The sequence below is a fragment of the Ochlerotatus camptorhynchus genome, unplaced genomic scaffold, assembly GCF_037179485.1.
Source record: "Ochlerotatus camptorhynchus isolate MF236.1 unplaced genomic scaffold, CSIRO-AGI_Acam_v1.1 ptg000432l, whole genome shotgun sequence".
NCBI lineage: Eukaryota > Metazoa > Arthropoda > Insecta > Diptera > Culicidae > Ochlerotatus > Ochlerotatus camptorhynchus.
The window spans coordinates 5,150,167-5,174,333 of record NW_027040918.1 but is presented as its reverse complement, the minus strand read 5'-3'; the positions used below and the strand labels follow the sequence as shown (position 1 = coordinate 5,174,333).

The window sequence follows — 24,167 nt, the reverse complement described above, 5'->3', positions numbered from 1 at the left end:
GTCTCAAGGAACAGTATGAGTGACATATGACTAGAATATTTAGTCGCGACTGGATGGATTCTTGATTTTGTCGTGGTGATCTTGTCGTGCGACAAGAAATTGTTGTTTGACGAGAATTTTCCAGGATGACCATTTTTGAATGAAATACCCCACAATATGGGTATTTTTGGAATCAGGGTGACGTGTAGGGACCAGAAATCGATGTCTGACGTCATTTTGAAATCCAAGATGGCGACTTCTGGTTACAGGAAAACATGAAAATTCTGTCAAAGACCACCCCACAATATGGGTATTTTTGGAATCGGAGTGACGTGTAGGAACCGTAAATCGATGTCTGACGCCATTTTGAAATCCAAGATGGCGGCTTCTGGTTACAGTAAAACAGAAAAATACAGTTGAATACACAACAATATGGATATTTTTGGAATCGGGGTGACCTGTGGGATCCGGGAATCCATGTCTGACGCCATTTCGAAATCCAAGATGGTGACATCCGGTTACAGAAACACTGGAAAATACTGTCAAATACCCCACAATATGGGTTTTTTGGGATCGGAGTGGCTTATTAGGACTGAAAACCCATGTCTGACGCCATTTTGAAATTCAATATGGCGACTTTCGGTTACATAAAAACATAAAAATAATGTTCAATAACCTACAATATGGGTATCTTAAGAATCGGAGTGACGTGGTGGTATTTGGCAATTTTTCTGTTACCAGAAGCCGTCATCTTGGATTTAAAAATGGCGTCAGACATCGATTTCCGGTCCCTTAACGTCACTCCGATTCCAAAAATAACCATTTTGTTGGGTATTTGGCATAATTTCCAAGTTTTTTATGTAACCGGAAGTCGCCATCTTGGATTTAAAAATGGCGTCAAACATTGATTTCCGATCCCTAAACGTGCTTCCGATTCCAAAAATACCCACATTGTGGGGTATATGACAGAATTTCCAAGTTTTTATGTAACCGGAGGCCGCCATCTTGGAATTTCAAAATGGTGTCAGACATCGATTTCCGGTCCCTACACGTCACTCCGATTCCAAAAATATCCATATTGTGGGGTATTTTACAGTATATCCCAGTTTCCCAAAATCACAAAAAAAAACTCGTTGTTTGGAATTTACTTCGTAAAAAAAAACCTCGTTATTTGGGATTTACTTCGTAAAAAGAGGGACGTGAATTGAATACTGCGTAAAAAAAGACTTCGTAAACGGAGGTTTAAGTGTATTTTAAAGTTTATTTACTCCACAATTATGTATGTAATGTCGGCCTAAATGTCCCTAATTTGGACCCATACATAACTTCAGCAATCGACTAAAATTTCAATAGCGACCAAAAATATCCATAAGTACCGTCCCAATAACCCGTCCATCTAGATAAAATTGATAAATAGCAAATTTTTAGCGATGGGCCCAATCTTAGATCCATAGGCCAACATTAGAGCCATTTACCCTATTTGATGAAAATGAGAAAAACAGCCCTTTGTTATCAAAGAGACTGAAGAAGGGTGATATCAGTTTGCTTAGTCATTTGACGAAGGTATGGATGATTCTCATTTGAGAAACGCTTGATATCATTCAATTGAGTGTAACTTACACACAACCGGAGCTCTGGTCGAAATTCCGGCGAAAAAGCTAAGCCAACCCGACACCAACTCGACTGCAATCACACCCCAACCCGATGTTGAGCCAAGAATTGATTGAATTGTTGTATTAGTTCATCTTCAATCGAATGAAATGGAAATTAACAGTATTGGATAAAATTAGATTTTTTAACTACCAAATCTCACGTAACATTTGAAAAGGCCCTATCAACTTTTGTACACAACAAGCCTTTTTCACGCGAACCGAAGTATGCCCATGCAAACCAACAACACCTTCAAATTGCGGAAATTTTTCCTTTCCCGGTAGTTCAATTGGATTGGGCGTACATACTTCGGTTCGCGTGCAAAGGGCGTTACAAAGTTTTGTTTACAAAAGCTGATTGGCCCTTTACAAATGTTACGCAAGAAATGTATACGAAATGCAGCATCAAAAGTTGGTTTACATTTCTTTGTGGCGAACCATTTTGTTGTCAATCAGTTCGGAGTCGTTTGTGGGTGTTTCCCTGTAATCGCAAGCTTTGTGTTTGAAATCACTAGAATATCTACATATTATGGATTTTTTTCCCATTTATCTATGCAACAGCTGGATACATTGTATCGGCTACAACATATTATGTGAATGCTTTAGATAGTCCCAACGCACGAACCCATCTTGATTGTTCACAATACAAATCATATAAAAGCTAGACAACCTTGAAATGAATCCAGCGCACCCAGCAAGAGGGTATTGGGGATGGATGGTTGGCATCGAGGGAAGAAACCACACGGCAAACGATGCGCAGCCAGTGTCAGCCGAAATAAACTTCGCACTTGTTTACGATCGCTAAACCGGGAGTTTTATGGGAGAGGCTTGTTTTCCATTAGCGCCGCGCACGAATGAAAACCTCATCATCCCATTCCAACAACTGGCCGGCCGGCAGGTCGAGTTGTCCAATACATAGCAGCTGTCTATCCACCATGCTCGGCGACGGTGACTTTGCCGCACCTATATGCGAATTCCAGTGGCGTATCGGAAAGGATGGCAAGTTGGGAACTGAAACTCCTGATCACACCACTGATCGGTTTCTGCTTAGTCGAACGACGATAATAATGTGCACGGAACTGTGAAAACTCAATTCCCCGAGTGCAATTAAGCATACAACACGGCGACGCACGCCTTCCCCGGACTGTGCCATACCACCGTCGGCTGCTGATAATAAAATTACGCCATACGTCGTTAAAATAGTTCATCGCCTAGACCAGCTCTTCTTACTGCTGCACCAGAATATGTTTTAGGATATCTTTAGGGGAAAGCAGACACCGGACGCGATTTATGAATTTTTGCAAAACATTGGATCTATCCGGTCCGGTATCTGCAGCTGAGGAAGTTGATCGTAAACTCTCTGACAGTATTTACTCAAACCAACCAAACATCCAGAGTAGCGCATCCAGCTGTGGAGATTACACAATCTCTTTCTCGCCATAAAACTGACGACGGCATTGGTGATGATGATGGTTAAGGGCACCGAAGCGCAATTCATCTCTGGCTTTGTTGATATTATTTCTTTCCGTTATCACACCCCACACGGATGTTGTGAGACTTTTGTGACACTCGCCATAGCCCACCCACCGTCGAGTTTCAGACTCGTGAGTTGAGATTTCGCTAATTGAACCTTTTTTTTTCATCACTTCCAGGTACGATGATCTGCTGCTACCTGTTGTACAGTGGGCAGTTCAACACGGCGGCCGAAGCACTCCACTACTACGCACAGCGGCGCACAAGTGACAGCAAAGGCGTAACGATCCCGTCCCAAAGGCGATACGTCGAATACTACGCCACGCTACTCAGAAGCAACGAAACCTACCAACCGGTGACGCTATATGTAATGTCACTCCCAAGATGGCGCATGAACCCGCACTAATCACCTCCTATTTGTTTCAGATTTGCGAAATTCGGATAGCTCCGGTGCTGAACTTCAAGGAAGGTACAATCAGCGTGACCGGCAAGGGTCCGATGCAGCTACCCGAGTTCAAACGGGCCGCCGACGAGCAGCAGCAGCACGTCGTGGCAAAGCTGGACTACTGCATGCCCCTGGCCGGCGACGTCAAGGTCGAGCTCGTCAAGAGCTCGGTCCTGCGGAAGGAGAAACGATGCCATTTCTGGTTCAATACGTATTTTGTGGAGAAGTCAGCGAGAAGTAAGTTGCGGAAGCCGCCGCCTGCCCGCCCCGACCAGCGTCTCATGATTGATTTTGGTTTTATTTTTATTTTTTATTGTAGAAGACGCTGAGGGAAACCTTTTGCTAGAGCTTAGCAAGTCGGAGATCGACGATGCTCACAAGGACAAGCATCATAAGGAATATCCTAACAATTTTATGGTGAGTAACTATTGGGGTTTTTTTTTTTAATTAGCTTATTTAATAAGCTCAAACGTCCAAATGCATCCAGTCAAAATTCAGTGGCGTCTCGTCCACATGTGCGACCTGTGCACGACACAGGTGTAAATGATTAAAAAAAAGCGCTTAGATTTTATAGATTTTATTGTCACATTATAGCTGTACTTTTTTACTCCAGACCACAAGTGGCCAGGAATACACTATTTTATAATGTGGCTCAATTAAATCTACGACCTTGGTTTGCATTAATGCATTGCTTTCTAAGCATGTCGATAACACTACCATGACAAAACTCGGTAGATAGTGCACCTAAAAGCGAGCTTTTTTGGATGGCGGATGGCAAGTTTGTGAATGGTCAACGCCTGATATTAGCCAAGCAGACCTTCTATCACCTCTTGAAACATACCACAAAAAAAACTAAAAACTAAAACTAAATCTTATCTAAGTATAAAGGGAATTAATCGTTGCAATTGAGGATTGCAACGATTTTTGCCTGAAATTATTAATTATTTTGTTGTACATTTGTTCTAAAGTCTCAACATTCGAAATTCTATGTACTTCGGTAGTACTGTACCAGGGAGGCAACTTCAAAATCATTTTCAGAACGAAGTTCTGAATCCTTTGAAGTGCTTTTTTCCTGGTAGTGCAACAACTAGACCTTATTTTGGCACAGCGTAAAGCATGTCCGGTCTAAAAACTTGTTTAAATATTAGAAGTTTATTCGTCAGGCAAAGTTTGGATTTACTGTTTATAAGAGGATACAAACATTTTATATATTTGTTACATTTGGCTTGAATGCCCTCAATGTGATCTTTAAAAGTTAATTTTTTGTCAAGTATTAATCCAAGATATTTCACTTGGTTTGACAAGGAAATTGGAACTCCGTTCATAGTGACTATGTGACTACTACTAGGTTTCAAAAACGAAGCTCTAGGTTTATGTGGAAATATTATAAGTTGAGTTTTAGAAGCGTTGGGAGAAATCTTCCATTTTTGTAAATAAGAAGAGAAAATATCTATTCTTTTCTGCAGTCTGCTGCAAATAACACGAAAACTTCTTCCTTTAGCGAAAATGCCTGTGTCATCAGCGAACAAAGATTTGTGGCAACCCTGAGGCAAATCAGGGAGGTCCGAAGTGAAAATGTTATACAATATAGGCCCAAGAATGCTACCCTGAGGAACTCCTGCTCTAACAGGTAGTCGATTAGATTTGGAATTTTGATAATTTACCTGCAGAGTTCTGTCAGTTAAATAATTTTGAACTAATTTCATAATATAAAGTGGAAAATTAAACTGTTTTCAATTTAGCAATCAAACCTTCATACCGAACACTGTCGAATGCTTTTTCTATGTCTAGAAGAGCAACTCCAGTTGAGTGGCCTTCAGATTTGTTTGAACGAATTAAATTTGTAACTCTTAAGAGTTGATGAGTAGTTGAAACATACCACAAATTTTCCACAATACATGGCGGTTTGCACCACTAGTTGTAATTGAAACTTTCAGCAGTCACGCGTCAAACGGGAGCAACACGGAAGCAGCAGCCTGGTACGCTTTGGACGTTATCATACTTGATGACCGGTTTGAATGTGTGGGTTTAAATTAGAAGAACATTCGTAATGTATGGGTGCCTCCCGAGCAAAGTCGGTTAACAAAATGAAAGCATATCGATATTAAAGTTTGCAGTTCCTATCATAATGAAAACTCATTTTGATTTCAATTGTCAAGACATTAGTCTGATATCAAATTGTGCTTTCATTTTGCAGTCAAGACTTTTTAAATGAAAGCAATTTAACTTGCTGTTAATGTCTTATTTAAAATTTAATTTAAGCTCATCTGCCGTTGAACTAACGCTTATTGTTTATTTGTTTTGTTTAACACATTTTAGATCATTCGTTACTTGCTTGGGGTGCAGGGCTGGTAACGAGTCACTTTTTAGTGACCTGGTCACTTTTTTCAAGTCAGTCACTAAAAAGTCTCTTTTTTAAGGCCAAGTCATTAAAGTCACTTTTTCTTGTAATAAGTCACTATTTTCAACTGTTTTAGCGTGAATTTATTTCAAGATTATTTATTCTTTGCGTTGTGACGTTTAATCATCGTTCTCTATATAAGATGTCTACTTATTATTCTGGATAAAATTACCTGAGTTTTCCAAGTAAGTAAGTCCAAGATCTAAAAATATTCAATGTCTTGAAGTTTCGTATTCCATGTACAAGTTCAAGACATTGTAAAACCAAGCACAGAAAGGTCCCCTGGTGGAACAAAGCAGTAGAGCAATGCGTCAAAAAACGAAGAAAAGCACTAAAACGACTAAGAGAACACAAAGAAAACGATGAAATCAAAAAATCACTAGTAATCAAACTCAAGAGAGCAAACTCAAGAGCAAAGGAAATCATTAGAGAAGCCAAAAAAGAATCATGGTCAGAATTCTTAGAAAATATAAACCCAGATTCAGATCCTAGTGACCTATGGAACAAAATGAATATACTAAGCGGAAAAAAGAAAAGAGATGAAATCACACTTACGGAGGGAACACAAATAATAAGCAACAAAAAGGTAATAGCTGATAAACTAGCCAACGACTTCTACGACCAATCGGCAACAGACAAATACCCAAGCAAATTCCAAAAGAGCAAAACTGCACACGAGAGCACACCAGTAGATATGAACTTACCTATATACAACAGAAACTTCTCAATAGAAGAACTTGAAAAAGCTCTAAGCGAAGCAAAAGGTAAAGCAGCTTGCATGGATGAAATAAGTTACGAGATGCTAAGAAAACTACCTATTAACACTAAAATAATACTACTGGAGGAATACAACAGAATTTAGCGGGAAGGGTCCATACCAACAGAATGGAAATCTGGTCTGGTAATCCCAATTCCCAAAGGAGGAGAAAATAAACATTTAGAATCAAACTACAGACCTTACTCAGCTGTACTGGCAAAATCCTAGAAAAGATGGTTAACAGAAGACTAATAACGGAACTAGAAGAAAATAAAAGACTGAACCACAACCAATTCGCTTTTCAACCTGGAAAAAGCACGGATGACTACTTCATAGAACTAGAGAATATACTAATGAAATCCATCCGAAAGGGCAAACACGTGGAATGTGCCTTTCTGGACACCCCAAAAGCATACGACAGAGCATGGCGTAGAACAATAATGGATAAACTATGTGAGTGGGACCATGGCACATTACATACAGAATCTCCTAACTGATAGAACATTCCAAGTAGAAGTGGGAAACACGCGATCAAATACCAAAACCCAAGAAAATGGCATACCCCAAGGAGCAACCATATCAGTAACGCTATTCCTAATAGCCATGAACTCAGTCTTTGAACAAGTCAAAAACAACAAAAATATCAAGATACTAGTCTACGCAGATGACATTGTCATAATTGTAATAGGCATAGTTAAAAATAAACTAAGACCTAAACTACAAAACACAGGAAACAAAATCGCAAAATGGGCAAACGACATTGGATTCACAATAGCCCCCAAGATAATCCACATATGCAGAAGTCACGGCCACACAAAACTAGAAAACATCACAATTAATGACGAAGAAGTACCCCTAGTAAACAGTGCAAAACTACTAGGCGTCACCATAGACTCCAGACTAAACTTCAGAAAACACATATCAGAACTAGCTATCGAACTAAAAACTAAAACCAACTTCATAAAGGCCCTTGGCGGAAGATACAAAGGAGCGAATAGAAGAACATTATTAAAAGTCTTCGATGCACTAATCATGTCAAAACTATTACACGGGGCCCACTTCTACTATGATGGTTCAGACAACTTGATAAAACCACTCACCCCAATATATAATCAAACAATAAGAACAATAACGGGAGCATTCAGAGCATGCTCAATATCGAACATACTAGTCGAAGCTGGGATCCTACCCTTAAGCACAAGACTAAAACTAAACACAATATACAAGGCCATCAAGAAACTAGAACGAGCCACAAACAACAAAACCCTAAGATCACCACTAGTAGGCAGGACGAACAACTTTGCTATAGAACTAGCTGGCAAGGAAATACCGGAAATAGCTAAAAGAATATACACGAAAGATAGAAAATGGTATAAACAAAAACCGAAAATAGACTGGTCGATCAAAAACACTTTAAAAGCAGGAACACAAAACAACATAGTTGCAAAGGTATTCCTGGAAACAATACAAAAATACCCCAACCATAACAAAATATACACTGACGGATCAGTTAGAGGCAATGAAGTAGGCTGCGGCATTGCCGACTACGACACCAACAAAAGCATAAAGCTAAATAAAATGTGCACTATATATTCAGCGGAAGCACAAGCCCTGGCATACGCGACAAGATTCTCCACATCAGATAAAAAAGATACCATAATCTTCACTGACTCAGCGGGATGCTTAGCAGCCATCGACAAAGGAAACTCAAAACATGCATGGATAGAAGAAATCGACAAATACGCAAACAAAAACAAAGTAACTTTCTGCTGGATCCCAGGCCACACTGGGATAGCAGGAAATGAACAGACAAACTAGCAGAATTAGGCAGAACAAGCCAAACAAACTTTATGAAAGTACCCGCACAAGATGCATTAAAATGGTTCAAGAAACAAGCAATACGGTCAAATGAAGAGGAATGGCTAAATACAAATAAATCATTTCTCAGACAAACCAAACCAACAACACTACCATACACTGACAGGAAAAAAGTCTCAGAACAAAGAGTACTTACTAGAGTAAGACAAGGAAAAACATGGATATCAGATAGTTATCTAATAAAAAGAACAGATAGACCGAAATGCAGACATTGCAACATCTGGCTAACAGCAGACCATATCATTAGATAATGCAGAGCGTATGATGCTGAAAGAGAAAAACACCAAACCTCAGATATATCAATATACAATAACTCACATGAGAACGAGAACAACCTAATAAACTTCCTAAGAGAAACAGCAACCTTCCACAGAATGTAAAACACAAATAAGAACAACATATGCAACAAAAGCGGTAGCAAATCAAAACACACACAGGGACACAATGAAACAATATCTCTTGGGCCTTACTTATACCACAAACACTCATGCGCACCAAACAGAAACACAAACTGAAATCACAAAGACAGGGACGTGGCCATCAAACTAACTAACTAGGCCACGACCACCAGGACCTTCCATGGCCATCCCGTGTGTGTGCCTTTCCAGTTCTACCAGCTGCCGTTACAATTACCAATTACCAGTGCCCTCACGGAGACACCCTTGACGAAATAACTAGGAGTTAAAAGTCAAGTAAATGTTAATGTCTAGCCTTGAAAATATTCAAAGTGCCAGAATGACGTAAACAAATAAATTATTTATTTCAAGTTCGTAATTAACTTTATGAAAGATTTAAGATCTTAAATGCAGTCCCATTAACTTTATAACAATTGTAGGAACTATGGAGAAGTTCTGAGGAATAAAAGGAAATGGTAAGAATTTCAGTGAAACTCTAGAAAACAAACTGCGGGATCAAAAGGGAAGTTAACACGTTGAAAATATGGGAAACTTACTGGAAGCGGTAAGAACCTCAAAGCGGTTATTTTAGCATCCAAGACTTTCCAGGAACTTTTATGAAGTTCCTAGAATTTCAGAGAACTTCATAGGTGTCAAGCGAACTTGAGAAATTTGGAAAACTTGAAGGGTATTGTGCAAATTTTTAAGAAGTTCTAAGCACCTCAGAAAAGCTAGATAGGTCTTATATCATGAAGATTTCAAGAACATAAAAAATGCGACAATTTAGCTAAGTTGATTGGAGAACATCAACGAAGAACTTTTAGCCAGGCGTGCTGAAACTCACTGGAGGTTTTAAAACACTCTTGTCCTGCGAGTTTAGCCAGCCCTCACCTCAAGTGAGTGGCGGCAGGAATATGGAAGAAGTAAACAAAAACTCCTCGAGAGAGAGGGAGAGCGAACTTCATCGAGAGGATGATTTGAAGTGAGGTGCGCTTTTCGAGACTCCGAGGCTCAATCAAGCCTGCTTTTAGCAAGCAACGATATCTTCAAGAAATTTCAGAGAACTTCTAATCTAAATTTTAGATAGTTTGATCATATTCAGCGAAGTTCCGAGTACTTCGAGGACGATCAGATAGCTTTAGAATAATCCCATTAACATAAGCAAATTTGCAGCGACTTACAAGGAGTTCCATGGAATTAGAGGGTATTCCAAGAATTCTATGATTGATTCTAAATTGTCAGAAGTGTCAGGGAATTATGAATATATATCAGAAAATTTGCAGGATTATTAAACAAATTGAGAGAACTTCAGGTAAACATAGATAAGTTCAGGGAAAAGCGAGTGTTAATGATAGTTATAATACTAAGGAACATTTTCGAAACTTCAAGGCAAATCAATTGATTCCAGTAAAGTTGAGGGTTCTTAAAAAAAATACTGATAAATTCAGGGCAGTCTAGAGAACTTTAAAGAAATTCAGTAATCGTAATGTGAAGTAAATAAGTGAAAATGATAGAACCATATTAATTATTTCGTCAAATTCCATGAAAATTGCGGGAGAACAAAAGTTCCATAAATTTAGAAAAAACTTCGAAAACATCACAGAAGGACAGTGGTCTTCAGAAATCAAAAACAATTAAATATTTTTTTAAATTTATTTCTTACTGAAGATTAATCCACTGTGAATCCTTAAAGTCCAAAGTAAGAATGATATTAACGAGAAAAAGTAAATGGTTGTATTTTAAAAATCATTATTTTCTTTAAAATGTCCTAAGTAAGAAATTTTTTAAATCCTTTGAGACTTCCAGGTATTCTAAGGAAACAAAAAATTTCCTGAGGATTCCCGGTTTTCCAGATTTTTGAAGCTAATAAACACTGTGACTAATATCGTGGCTTTGGTTATATACTTTCTATTGGTTCATATCGTACATAAGTACTTATGAGATAATAATTGAATAAGTCTAAAATATCCAACATTTATTTGATGCACCTTCTCTTAGGTCACTTCTTAGTCACTATTTTTACAACTATAAGTCACTATTTGGTCACTTATTTATTCAACATGGTCACTAAAATCACTATTTTTGACAGCAGTGATCGCTACCAGCACTGCCGGGGTGAGGTTTGAGCTCAAGTCTTTCAGCGTGAGAAGCATGGATGCTTACGATTTACGCCAGGCCAGTTAAACATTATGAATGCAAAATCAGAAATCAAATTGATGTCATTGAAAGCAAGATTACTTTTCCGTTTGATTCAACAATGTTAAAGTTTGTTCACATTTTTGCTGTGTTAACCGTTCAGTCAACCTGATATCAACTGGAGTATTCAAAATAAGTTACAACATAACAGCAAATTTTGATTTCAATTTGATCTCCAGCTTTGCTCGGGTAAAGCGTGCATTTCTCGCTGTGCACTTGGATATCTGATTGCAGGCAAAGAGAGTAATGGAGAAAGAGAGCGCTCACTGTCTTGTCAGTTGTAAATCTCTCAATTACCGATGGTTGCGCCGGTGCGCCTGTCAAAACTTATGAGCTTCCCCTGTTTTATTCTGATAGTGTTGTTCTGATGAATAAAGAGTTGATTAATTCAAGTTTGCTACTCAGGGGACTTCATGAAATTTCTCTAGATTTTGACATTGTTTTGTATCAAAAATGTTTTCGGAAGTGTTTGACGGATATTATTTATTACACTTCAGTCGAAAGAGTTAGCCTTGCGATAAAAACAAGAATTAGTTAAGTTTTGCAATTCCTCCTACTTCGGTTAGCGCGAAAACGCCCAAACAAGTTTTGTTTACACAAGATGATAGGCCCTTCAAATGTTACGTTAGGTAGTGATTAATATAGTAATTGAGAATATGTCCCTCGAACTCATGGAGCATTAAAAACATAAAACAAAAACCAATATGTGGTGGTAAGCTACAACGAACAAAGTTTGGTGCACAGGTAAACAAAGAGTCAAATAGTTAAACTTTGAAATTTTCCAGTTATCTGAGAATTCATCCAGTTTCATCCAGTTTTTCATTATCAATTGCAGTGTTCAGAAAAACTCAAACACTCAAATCTCATGCATGAGTTTATGCGCCTATGAGTTTTGCCTTGCAAAATTCAACGTCGCAAAAATCACCGATGAGTTTTCAGGTTCAACAATTAATTGCTTTATATTTTGGCGTTATTCATTGTTATTACTATTGTTTGTGCATCAAAGGCTGGAAAACTAACACAACATTCATAGGTATGATAACAATTGGCGTTTGAGTGGTTTTTATGAGTTTAAAGCTGGAATGATTTTTCGGCGTTGTGAGTGTGAGTGCGTGAATATGCATGAGAATCTCAAGCGTGAATTTTGTTTGCCGCATTCGCACGCGAGTTTATTCAGGGAGGCTCAATGAATGAGATTTGAGAATGATTTTCCGAACACTGATCAATTGCAACACATTTTGTAGTATGATTACCAGTACAGCAATTCCCAAGTAACAATTTGGTTTTTATTAAGGTTCACGTGTAAACGTTTAGAATTGAAAAATGCTTTAAAACCACAATAAAACTTGCAATGTTACTTGGGTTGTAAAATGCGTACACTTGAAACTTTTATATTGGATTTGAAATCTGGAAAGGCAGTATTGAATTGAAATGCAATATTGCAATTGAAATCTGCATAATGCTTGGCAATGCTATTTTGTAGGTTTGATATTATGACAGTTAACATAACTTTATGTTCAAGTTAAACAAACCAGTCTGTTAGTTTCAGAACAATGGAACCATCTCTTAATCTTGCCATCAGTATTAATGATGTATCTCTGTTGTTTATCTACAGTTTATCTACCGTTATCTTCGTCATTTTCTCTTATGAATTTACTTAATGTGGTGTCTGCTAGAGTGGTTCAAAATATCAGTTTTGATCCATCTAGCTCAATTGATTTTAAATCAGGTCCTGATCATTCATTAGAGTTTATTTAGATGCGAACTCATACTTCACTGGCCCTTTGAAGTTTGTATTGGAATTACTATGGGAAAAGTGAACTTTTTCTTCTCATCGTTCTAGCCCTTCGCTGTAATGATCTGTGGAAAAGATTGTTATCTAATGTGAAGTTTTCTCTCATTTTTCTTGCCGAATAAAGACCGAATTTGAATTGAATGTCAGCAACTAGTAATTAATCAATTAGGCAGATGATATTCTTATGACATTCTCCATAGTGTCACATAACATATGTGGAACTCGATCAACAAAAATCGACCCCATTTCAGTGATTTTAAGTGGTATAGATGGACATCGATCTGTCAAATTGATTATACCAGCTGTAAAATGAGAAAAGGGATCAAGGGGTTTGTCAATTCTTTTAAATAATTCTACCGTGGTTTATAAGTAGATGTGCACTCCTAGCACTCCTGAACTCATGTCTTACTATTTCCTTAACCATTTATGTGCTTTATTTATAATTATATAACTAACTTTAACAAATTCATCACCTTGATTCACACAGCAAAACTGTGGTAAACTTAGAATGAACATGTTTGTAACATTTCCTTCTTTGGACATTTTCTAATTTTTTGGAACCAATTGCATCCAACTTTGATTTCATTAGATTTCGTAGGAGGAAAAACACGATCACGTAAATTTGGAATTAAGTGCTTACATTTTGAAGTCCAGAGAGAAGCAGCCAAATTTGGAACAATAGTCAGAAGTCCCATTTGAAAAATATGCAGAGTTTTGAGTGTTTTGAATGATATCGAGCGCTTATCAATACCTGCAATATCTAAGATTTCAACACTACCTATGTTTCTCAATTGCCGTCAATTGAAAATTTATTCAAAAAAAAAAACGTTGTAAGGTTGATCATTGCTGATCGAAAAGGCAAAGAAGAAGCTACACACAATCATAACAAAAAAATTCGGCTAAGATCCCAGGGTGGGACTCCCAGCTAGATGTATCAAAGTCAAGCACTATTTTCTAACGAAAATAATCGTTAATATGCATCAACTGGATATTTCGTGCTGTAATCATAAGTTGACTCACTAAAAGCACAGTTAACAATATTTCAACATACCACAGACATAATGACAGTTTCACACCTATTCGACGTAATCATCAAATCTTCGAATTGTTTGCATCAAATTACATGCAATTAACACAATTTCCGTAACGAATCCAATGCAAACCAAAAAGATCGAATAGACGAAGAAATATTGCATCTGTAAATAGGCAATATTACTGAATAACAACGCTCTTGATTGGCTTCTAACCGACCTAAAAATATTAGTTAAAAATCCTTTGAGAAAAGCCCCCTGTCAAACTAGACGAAAAAAAGGCCCAGACGTCAAACTCTATCAAGCATTTAAACAGCGGAAGAACAAAAGAGACGACAAATTATCTGGGCCTCACCTGTTTACATTTGATCACGCATTACTGTGACTATTGCCAACTCGCCTCTTCGTTCACTCTGTAACTCTTCACTCCTATGGTAAAATCCCATAAGCAAACATCAGTCTGTGCGTGAAACTTGGTGAACATTTCCTTAGCCTTCCACTCCTATGAAAAACCCATATGATTCTGTCAATCTTTGCGTGAAGAAACGGCGGCTTGCTGGAGGAATGATGAGATAATACAAAGTCCGCTAGATTTCATGCATAGATTGTCAAATGCTTATGTGATTTTACCAGGAGTAAAGAGCTGCAGAGTCGCCATCAACGTCAATGCTTAGTTTCATAAGGGCCAATGCTTCTTCTTTCCTTTATTTAACGTCGGTCTCTGTTCCGCAATCACCGACGGATATCGATTGCCATCCATTGACGGCAATCGAATGTGCAGGAAGGCAGCTTCCACACCTGCGTAGGATATCGCACCCATTCATCAACACACATGGGCCGGGACCAACGGCTTTACTTCCCTTCCGAAGGAAGACGTGACCAGAGATTTTTATGCCTCAGAAAAATCCCACCGACCTCGGCTAGGCTTGAACCCAGACCCATTGGGGTGAGAAAGCTGTCACCACCGGCACCGGCTGTAAGGGCCAATGCTGCAAACGTAAACAATTACTTTTTGCGTAATTTCTTGAAAATGAAAACTCACTCAAGAAAACCAACACCGTGACTGTGTACAGAAAGAGTCCTCCTATCCGATAAAATTTGTGGCTTACTAGGATTGAATTTGACGTACGAGACATTTACGAAAGAAGCCATTATTTATGTTTTCGACATTGGTCCTTATGAATGCTCATTGTCGATATCACGAAATTTTTATTTTGACAGATCGATGTCCAACTATGCCAGTTATACCACTGAGGCAAAACAAAAAAGGGGTCAGCTTTGAGTCAGCTTTTTGCATGAAGTTCCACATATGTTATGCGATAGTGTGCTTGGCGCGAAAAATAAGGCACCAAATCCAGGCTACTATGGGTACGGCCAGGGTAGACGCGATTCGCGATACGACGCGACCAATTCAAAATAATCTTATTATTTTTTATTATTCCTTGCGTGAGTCGCATCGCGTCTACCCTGGCCGCGGCCTATGTCATAAGTGCAAGATGCAGTGTTGCCCTGAAAACAGTCCATAAATCATATCAGAAGTTATCGGCTTCGAAATCAATTAATAACTAATTACCCTTAAGTTCAATCCAAAAGTAGTCCATGGCAGCTGATGAGATTTCACATTAGAGCAGATGAAAAGCTTTTCCGTAAATCATGATGGCAAAGTGCTTGAGCGTTGAGAACATCAAGTTTACTTTTCCCATAGTAATTCCCATATAAATTTGAAAGGGCCAGTGCAGTATGAGTTCGCATCCAAACTGTAATTTTGGGATAATGATCTGGACCTGATTTAAAATCAATTGAGCTTGGTGAAGCTAGATCAATATTTTGAACTACTCTAGTTGGGATAGGAACAGAAGGCTGAATCACTAAAGGCCGAACGAAAAAAGCCGAAACACAAAAGGCCGAAAATGTATAAATCTGCCACAAAAGGCCAAAGACAATAACAAAATATTTATCGGTTGGTTATATAAAACTAGTTGGCCTTTCTTATATAATACTAGTTGTTAAATACATTTGGAGTGCATCATTGGAAAGATTTTCGTGACGTTTTAATATTGCAATAGGTAATGTCATTAAAACTTGTTTTTTTACATTCAAAGTGTTTTTATGTTACTTCATACGCGAAGTTAGCGATTTTCAGAGTTGGTTGGAAATGCTAACATGAAGCTTTAGTGTGATAATTTATTAGCTAGAGAATGATCTTTAGAAGAGAGTAGGTGGATAGTTCCGTTAGAGTACGGCAGTATGAAAATTGAATAGAAGTTGAAAATGAGAGTTTTTTAGCTGAAGGAAATACAGTTTACAATCCTTCACTTGCCAAACTTTGAATGTACCTCTTGTCGACATAAAGGGTGTCCCACATTAAAAAAGCATCACGAAAAAAAAAAACGCTGTAGAAAATTACCTAGTTGACCGATCCCTTTCAAACTTTCAGACAATAAAATATAACCCATTAGCAGGGCTGGTAGCAGATCACTATTTTGAAGCCAGTCACCAAAAAGTCACTAAAGTCACTATTTTCCTAAAAATAGTCACTAAAGCCACTTTTTCACTACTAAAATAGAGTGAAAATTAAAAATATCAACAAAAAGTTTAAATTGAGAACTTGACACTAAGAAAGCCTACAGTAATTTTAACAAAATATACATATCTGTTGAAAAATTGAAAATTTTAAGCAGGGTGACCAAAAACTGCAAAACTTTAGAAAACCAGAAAAACTATTGGAAATGCCTAACCTCCTTTCCCAGAAAATAAATTGTAAACCTTTGAAACTTTCGAAAGGTCTGTCATAAATTAAAAAAAAAGTCTTTCAAGGATGATTAAGAACTTCAAAAACATCCAAAGTAAATTTTATGAGAATTTTAAAAGATTCTAGGGATGACACCTATATCTTATATCAGAGAAGAATACCAAAGAACAGACTACGAAATCTCATGTAAAGTTAAGTGCTCTGAGGACCGATTTCTTCTTCTCCGCTTAAATCTTAAGCCAGGTTTACCTATATAGTTAAACTTGGTTTAACACATACGAGCGTCGCTTTTGATTATTATTTAAGATATTAGAGACGCAAAATTCAGCTTTGAAACAATTTTGGAAGTAATTCCAATATAATTGAGAGTGCATTTTAACGAGAGTTCTGAGAAGAATTCTATGATGATTGGATGAGGATTCTAGGTCCAATTCTAATAAGAATTCAAATTTAGGTCTGAAAACTTGCATACGGTGGCTTTGATGAAAATTCCATGAAAATCCAAAGATGGTCTCTGCGGATAGTTCTAACAGAATTCTGGGGTGAAGATTTCGAACGCAGAATCAAATTCAAGATCATAAAACAATGGGAATAACTATTTGCTAGTCATCATGTATAACGTAAGCAAAATTAAATTATTCAAATCACTTCAATTGCTCTTCACAGGAGATTCCGTTGTGAAATTCGATAAAATTAGAGGAATTTATGAAATTTCATTTGAAGTTCCATGACATGAAAAGTTTATTTCAATATCAAACCGTGTTTGAATTTCTAAGTTACAATATAAATGGTTACTTATTTAGTATTTAAATAAATATATAGAGTAAATATTATTATTATTTAGCTTTATTAAGGAGGCTTTCAGCCTTGGTCTGGTTCGCCTCCAAATAGAGTAAATAATTTTCCTTTAAAAAATCACATCAAGTAGCAGCTCGATTTGGTAAAAAAAAAAAAAAAAAAAAATTGTTAAAAAGTTTCATTAAAAATCAGCGTGTAAAGTCCGACAAAGATGAGTTGCAAACAGACCAGAACTGTCCAATTGGTGCTGATGGAATCACTAATATTTTTTATTTTTTTCATCCGTGATTTATACATCCAGGTCCGTTCTCTTCGATTTTTTTTTCCAGACAAAATTATAAAATTTCTAAGTTTTTCTTTTACCTTGTGATCTCGAAATAGTAAAAGAAAATTTAATCGCAAATTTTCTGAGGTTTCGATAAAAAAAAATCTGATTCCAACATCCTGACTTCTTTACTTCGTGATTCCAAGTCTTAGATATTTCAAAAAATGGTCTAGGAAAATTTACTAATTTAAATTTTTCAAGGACTGTGTGTAAGTTTCATATTCAAAATATGAAAATTATTCCGGACCGCACAAGTTTCTTAACTTGTTTGTTTTAGAGATTTCGATATCCCGGAATGTTTCAATTTTTTTTTCGATTTCCAGATTGTTAAGTTCGAGACGCATGCAAACTGTTTTGCACAGCAAATAAATCTGACTCATATAAAAGTCCCGTTCACTAAAATTCGCATTAGAGTAAATTTTTATTCAAATATGAGCAAATATGACTGATATTTGAATGCCATTTATTCATATATGACTGAAAATTACGCATCTTGGAGTAAAAATTTACTCATTTCTGTGACTTACGTTTTTGCGAATTTAAGTGAACTTGACTCAAATATGAGTCAGATTAATTTGCCGTGTGTTTTCACGATCGCTCCATCTTGGAAAATTTTCCTCGTTCCAGAAAAATGAGATTTTTTCTTGGACCGAGATTTTTTCCCAAAATTTTGGTAATTTTCCCGGTTGATTTGAGCCAGGGAAATTTCTGATAACTTAATTATAACCCATTTAGCTTAGTGATCTCTTAGGCTCAATCGCATATATGCTTAATTTAAATGTTAGCTTCTTATCAAGAAGTTATTAAAATTTTCGATGTTTTAACTATATTGAAAAAAGTTCGCTCAAAACTCTTTACAGGATTTCATGAAATGTTCTCAAATTTCCTTTAGAATCATTTCCTATCACAGAGTTATTGTCAGAGTTTCTCTAAAATTAATTTGAGATTCTCTCCGAGAGACCGTTGAAATTGTCTATACAGCATTTCAGAAAAAAAATCTAAGAATTCATCATAAGATTCGCTTTGAAAAAAACTTAATTAAACTTACTCTTTACATTCTATTTAGAATTAGTCTAAATATTCCTTATAATTTACATGCGATTATCCTCAGAATTATCACACAATTTTGCTCATAACTATCTTGGAGCTCTCCACTAAATTCTTCTGAAAATTCGCTTGGAATTCTCCTCAGAATACCCTTGAAATTCTTCTCGATATGCTCTTGGAATTAAACTTGGATTTCTTATAAAACTCATCTCAGAATTCCTTTGGAATTTCCAAGTAACCACCAAGCCCGCTAACTACGCTCTTTTTGCGATATAAGGTAAATATAGGGTTTCCGAACTTTATATCAGTCGTATAGCAGCCTTATATACCAAAAAGGGCGATTAACGGGCTTGTTGGTTACTTGGGTTGTTCCCTCAAAATTCGACTCCCTTGGTTTTTACTGTGAGATCCATGAAACTCTCTTCAGAATTCGCTTGATATTATCTTTAAATTTTCTAATAATTTCCTTTGAATTTCCATCACAATTCTTCTAAGAACTTATTTCGAATATTCATTTGAAATGGACCTGGAATCCGCTTCACAATCGCCATGAATTTTCCAAAAGAACTACCTAAATATTATATTCTGAACGTCTGACGTCCCAAAACAAATGACTTGGAGTTCTCTGAAAAACATTGTTGTTATCTGCAGAATACATCCTTAAATCTTTTCAAAATCTCATAAAATTTAGTTCATTAAAGTGACTGTATCCTGAAAATATTTTCCGGTCTAGAGGCCTTGCAAATGTTTAAAGGTCCATAATCTTATTTTTCCCGGTTTGTCATCGAAATTCGCGGATTTTTTCCGATTTTTTCCCGGTGATTTCGAATTTGCGCCTTTCTCCCGGTTTTCCTGAATTCCTGGTTCCTGTATAATAAATAAATGATAATTTTTCGAGGCAAATTTATGGGATCGGTAAACCATTATTTGTTTTATTTTAAAGGAGCATGAAAAATGTTCAGGATGGGTTGTGATTGTGAGTTTATAAAATGTCTCGAAGTGGGTCGCAGTCAACGAAATACTGTAACCATTTTTTTTCGATCACTAAATGTCACTATTAGTCACTTTTTTATTGCTTTAAAGTGGGGGCGGACCCGGCGTAGAGGTTAGCATACATGCCTCTCACGCCAAAGTCACGAGTTCAAATCTCACCCCCGGACAAGTCACGAATAACCCAAGAGTGTTAAAGTGACTATAATGAAAAAAAAAAAAAGATTGCTTTAAAGTCACTATTTGGTCACTATTTTCATTATTTTAGTCACTAAAGTCACTACTATTATATTAGATATCCACTACCAGCCCTGTGATTGCTGAAACGAAATTAAATGGACGCAACTTCTACTATTATGGCACAACATATTATAATCCGAAGAGTTAATTAATAATTAATCGCATTTTTCCGAATTCAATGGAAAAAGGTTATTGACGGAGGATTACAATTAAATCTAAAGACTGGAACGCGCCAAAATTGCTCGACGAAAAAATCGTTTCTTTCAGTCAAAATTCATCGGTTTAGAATGACTCACTTCATCGATTTTTTTACAAAATAACGCAGCGCGCAATCGAAAAAACTCTTCCGTGCAAAATTAAAGAACTAAAATTACTATCTCTAGCAATTTTTACAAGATTGATTTATTGTTTAAATTTTCTGTAAACCATTTTCTAAGTTCAATTTTAGGACCACAATCATAGTGGTTGCGGTACGTTAGAAGCGTTAGGTTCCTATAGTTGTGTATTGAGTCTCCATACCAACTATAGGAGTGTTTCCCCTATATAGAAGATTGCTATCTTCAGCAAAGTTGTTCAGATTAATAAAAGCTATTGGATGATGGACAGGTCAGTTCAGAATTCACCCATTAGGTGGCACTAGTACGCCACTATTCTTCCAATCCTAGACCGAATCAGGAATCGGAACTAGCCTCATACAGCATGGTTTTGCTGCACCGTTACCGATTGAGTTAAGCGGGGCCCCTAGAAAACATATTAAATTTATTAATTTTATTATTTTTATTGAGTGGAGCAACCAAACCAATCTCGTAGTACTACTTCAATAATGCGGACAAAATCCCCCTTTTTTCTTGAACTAAAACTATCAAATTGATTTTAATCGTTCCTTTCCTCTTTTTCAGGTTGCGTTAGTACTGCGAAGGGTACCAAACGGTAGATTTTCGGACAGCGTTAGCCTGAAGACGACGTCTTCTCTAATAACCTGCGCCATGGAAAACAACCGGCAAGCCCATTTATATTCCCAGAACCAGCACCAGCAGATGCTGCTTCAACAGCATCACTCGCCTCTCCAACAACAGCTCCTGCAGCAACAGCAGCAACCTCCACATCGACAAATAGGCAGCGACGCCTACCGACCAACGATAATCAAACATCATAATAGCTCACCCGGTGGTTTCCTGCAGCATGACCAGCAACAACAACAACAACAACACCATCATCAACTGCAACAACAGCAGCAACAGAACTCACTGCCACCGCAGCAGAATAACCACCACAACAATCATCATCCACAGCAGCAGCAGCAGCAAAATCTTACCGATAAGCAGCAGTATTTCAAGGCGGCGCATGAAAACAGCCAGCAGCAACAACAGCAGCAGCAGCAGCAACACTACGTGGACGACAGCCATCACCACCACTGTCTCGAGTACTCGGAAACGTCCAGCTCGGAATCGTCGACCGAAGAGGAAGGATGGGATTCCGGTGAGTGTCTAGCGCCCGATAATGCTAACCTGTACTATCGAAACGATAACTATTACTACGGTAGTTGTGCCGGCCTCAGTAGTGACCCTTCTGGTCCCGGGCGTCCTGCTCCTGCTCCCGCTTCCGCTCCTCTTCAATTTCCTACTCGTGCTAGTTCTTCTACTTCGCCATCGGGTGGCGGCAGCAAAGGCAACAGCCAAAGCGACGTTACCGAGCCGAAAATAGCCGCGCAACCTAACCATAATGATAGTTGTAGGAGTAGTGGTAGCAGTAGTAGTAGTAGTAGAAGTAGTCGTAGACATAGCAGTAAAACAATTGGCAGTTCAAAATTAAACCAATCATTAGCTAATACAACATTCGCAACTAGTAGTGCTAGTAGTAGTGGTAAACCTCATTTGGTAGTGCCTGCTGTTGATTCTGCCGTTTCTTCTGGTGTGCTAAGTTCTGCTTCTCTTACTATGCGAGTGTCCGTTCCACGGTTGCCAACGCAAACGCGGTCATTCGTGAGAAACAACAGCAGTAACAGCAATGGATCACTTCCTTCCTCTGCCTCCTCTGAACTAACAACCAAAATTTCACCCACCAGTACGATTGCCGTTCCTTCTACTAATCGCAACGCTTGGTCGTCGATTGGGCTTAAGCGGAAGAAAAAGAAGTCGTTGAAAGCGAACGGAACCCGAAATTTTGCGTTGATGTCCCGGGAGTTTGGTTCCAGTGCCAGTGCATGCTCCGGAGCGTCGCTAGCCGCTCAGGCCAAGGTAAAAAGTGGGAAGGGTAGATTCCACAAACTTCGGTGGCTGCGCAACATGCGCAGCGATCAAAATCTGAAGGAAGTCCTAGCCCAAAGCAGTGACATTATGACGTTAACCCACTCGAACGTTACCCTGCGCGAACCAGCTGCAGCGGCGATGGTTACTCTTCCCATTGTTGTAGAACATCCCCCAACTGTCCCCATCGTACAACCTCCGACTGCTTCGAACGAAAACCTTCTGTCGATAGATTACTACTCGTCAATTTGTGATAAGCAACTTAGTTTCGAATCCCCCTGCAAAAGTCCCGGTCACCTGATGAAACTGAATCTCGCACGGAGACCCGACGCAACCGGGAAGACAACGGCAGAAGCCGTTCCGGAGAGTGAGTGTGCAATTGTGATAGCAAAGCCCAGTGAACAACGGCTCAAGATCGGCTTCGATGTCAGTCCAGCCCGATCTCCAACCTCCAAAGCGATTCCCGATAATCCCCTTACGAAGGCAGAAGCAGGCGAGAAGGACGATGTCGACGTTGAGTGCAAATCCACCTCCAAATCCTGGAGCCTTGTGCCAAAGCAAGAGAATGCCAGCTTCTGCGATCGCATCCTGCAGTCCCTATTCGCTGGAATGGGGTCGAAAAAGTCTTCCGATCAGGAACTGCAAGTCCCCTCCCCTCCGACAACTTCCCTCGGTGGCAGTCCGATCGCTCCTAGAGCCAATCGCTACTCGCCATTTTCCTTCCGGGAGCTGAGCCAGGAACTGCAATCCGTTATGAAGCCCTCGTCCCAGACGAAACTTGCTCCTCCTCCCAATCCACCTTCACCACCACCGACTGGCGGCGGAAACTCGACGGAAAAAGCGACTTCAACGACGAAGCAAGCCGATCAGTAGGACCGTTCCCCCTCTTCCTTCCTGTTTCTGTCTCTGTACCTCTACGGCTGTGCTGTTTATGTGTGAGTGTGCGTGAGTGCGTGCAGCATGCGTGAATGTTCCCGTATAATTTGGAACCAGTTTGTTCCCCGTATGTGTGCGTTGTTATTTTTATAAGTGTAGTGTACGTGACTCGGCGAGATTATAACAAATAGTCAATAGGCAAGCAAACTGTAAAACAAAAAGTGCGTTGCTTTACCCTGTACGGACCTCAAAATTCACCGAAGCACCATTTCTGTCGATCGATTATTGAGATAAACCTACTTAAATACGCAAAAAATTACCCCCGAAAGGTCAAAGAAGATTAAGATGATTTTTTTTTTATTTTTACTAATTTTATTTTGTTGTAGTAGTAAATAGTTTTATACACACAAAAAACCCTATTATTATGCTGATGAAGTTGAATAAGAGAACGATTATTTCTATCGAAACTTGTGTAGCTTTTCTTTATCCCTTTCTCCAGTTTTCCCTTCTTTTGAGAAACTTCACTCCTCTATCCACATATTCTTCTATCCATCATGTTCAAGCTCAGTACACCAATATACTCGTTCACGACCTGAATATATTTCCTCTATTTTCTATTTCTACTCCTGACCGAAGGGAGCGTCATGCTATGTCGTTAGAATGTTAATCTGTTAGTGGCAGCCAGTGAACCTTCCACAAGTAGTAACCGGAGGTGAATTAATCATTTTTGTGATTGTCAATTTTAGACTGTGTGCCATCACAATCATAGCTAGATCATCCTTCTAGAGTGAATGCGATCATTATTGGGTGGATTTCACGTCACATTTGCATCGTTCACTTGATGTTTTCCATCCTTCAGTAGTAAGCATTATCGTGTTTCAATGGTTTTGGTTC

The 24,167-nt window shown here is 38.3% G+C and overlaps 1 protein-coding gene across 4 annotated transcripts in view; it reads left to right on the top strand.

The window, feature by feature from the left end:
* Positions 1-24,167, top strand: part of Pten (phosphatase and tensin-like protein) — a 259,540-nt gene that overhangs the window by 220,273 nt on the left and 15,100 nt on the right. For 3 of the 4 annotated variants that reach the window (XM_065234208.1, XM_065234209.1, XM_065234210.1), the window contains exons 5-8: positions 3,281-3,468; positions 3,528-3,783; positions 3,866-3,963; positions 21,051-23,581. In XM_065234208.1, the coding sequence (XP_065090280.1) occupies positions 3,281-3,468; positions 3,528-3,783; positions 3,866-3,963; positions 21,051-23,270 (2,762 nt within the window). In that variant the 3' untranslated portion in view covers positions 23,271-23,581. Of the gene's footprint in view, positions 1-3,280; positions 3,469-3,527; positions 3,784-3,865; positions 3,964-21,050; positions 23,582-24,167 lie in introns of those variants that run through there. The other variant, XM_065234211.1, reaches the window with a different exon arrangement.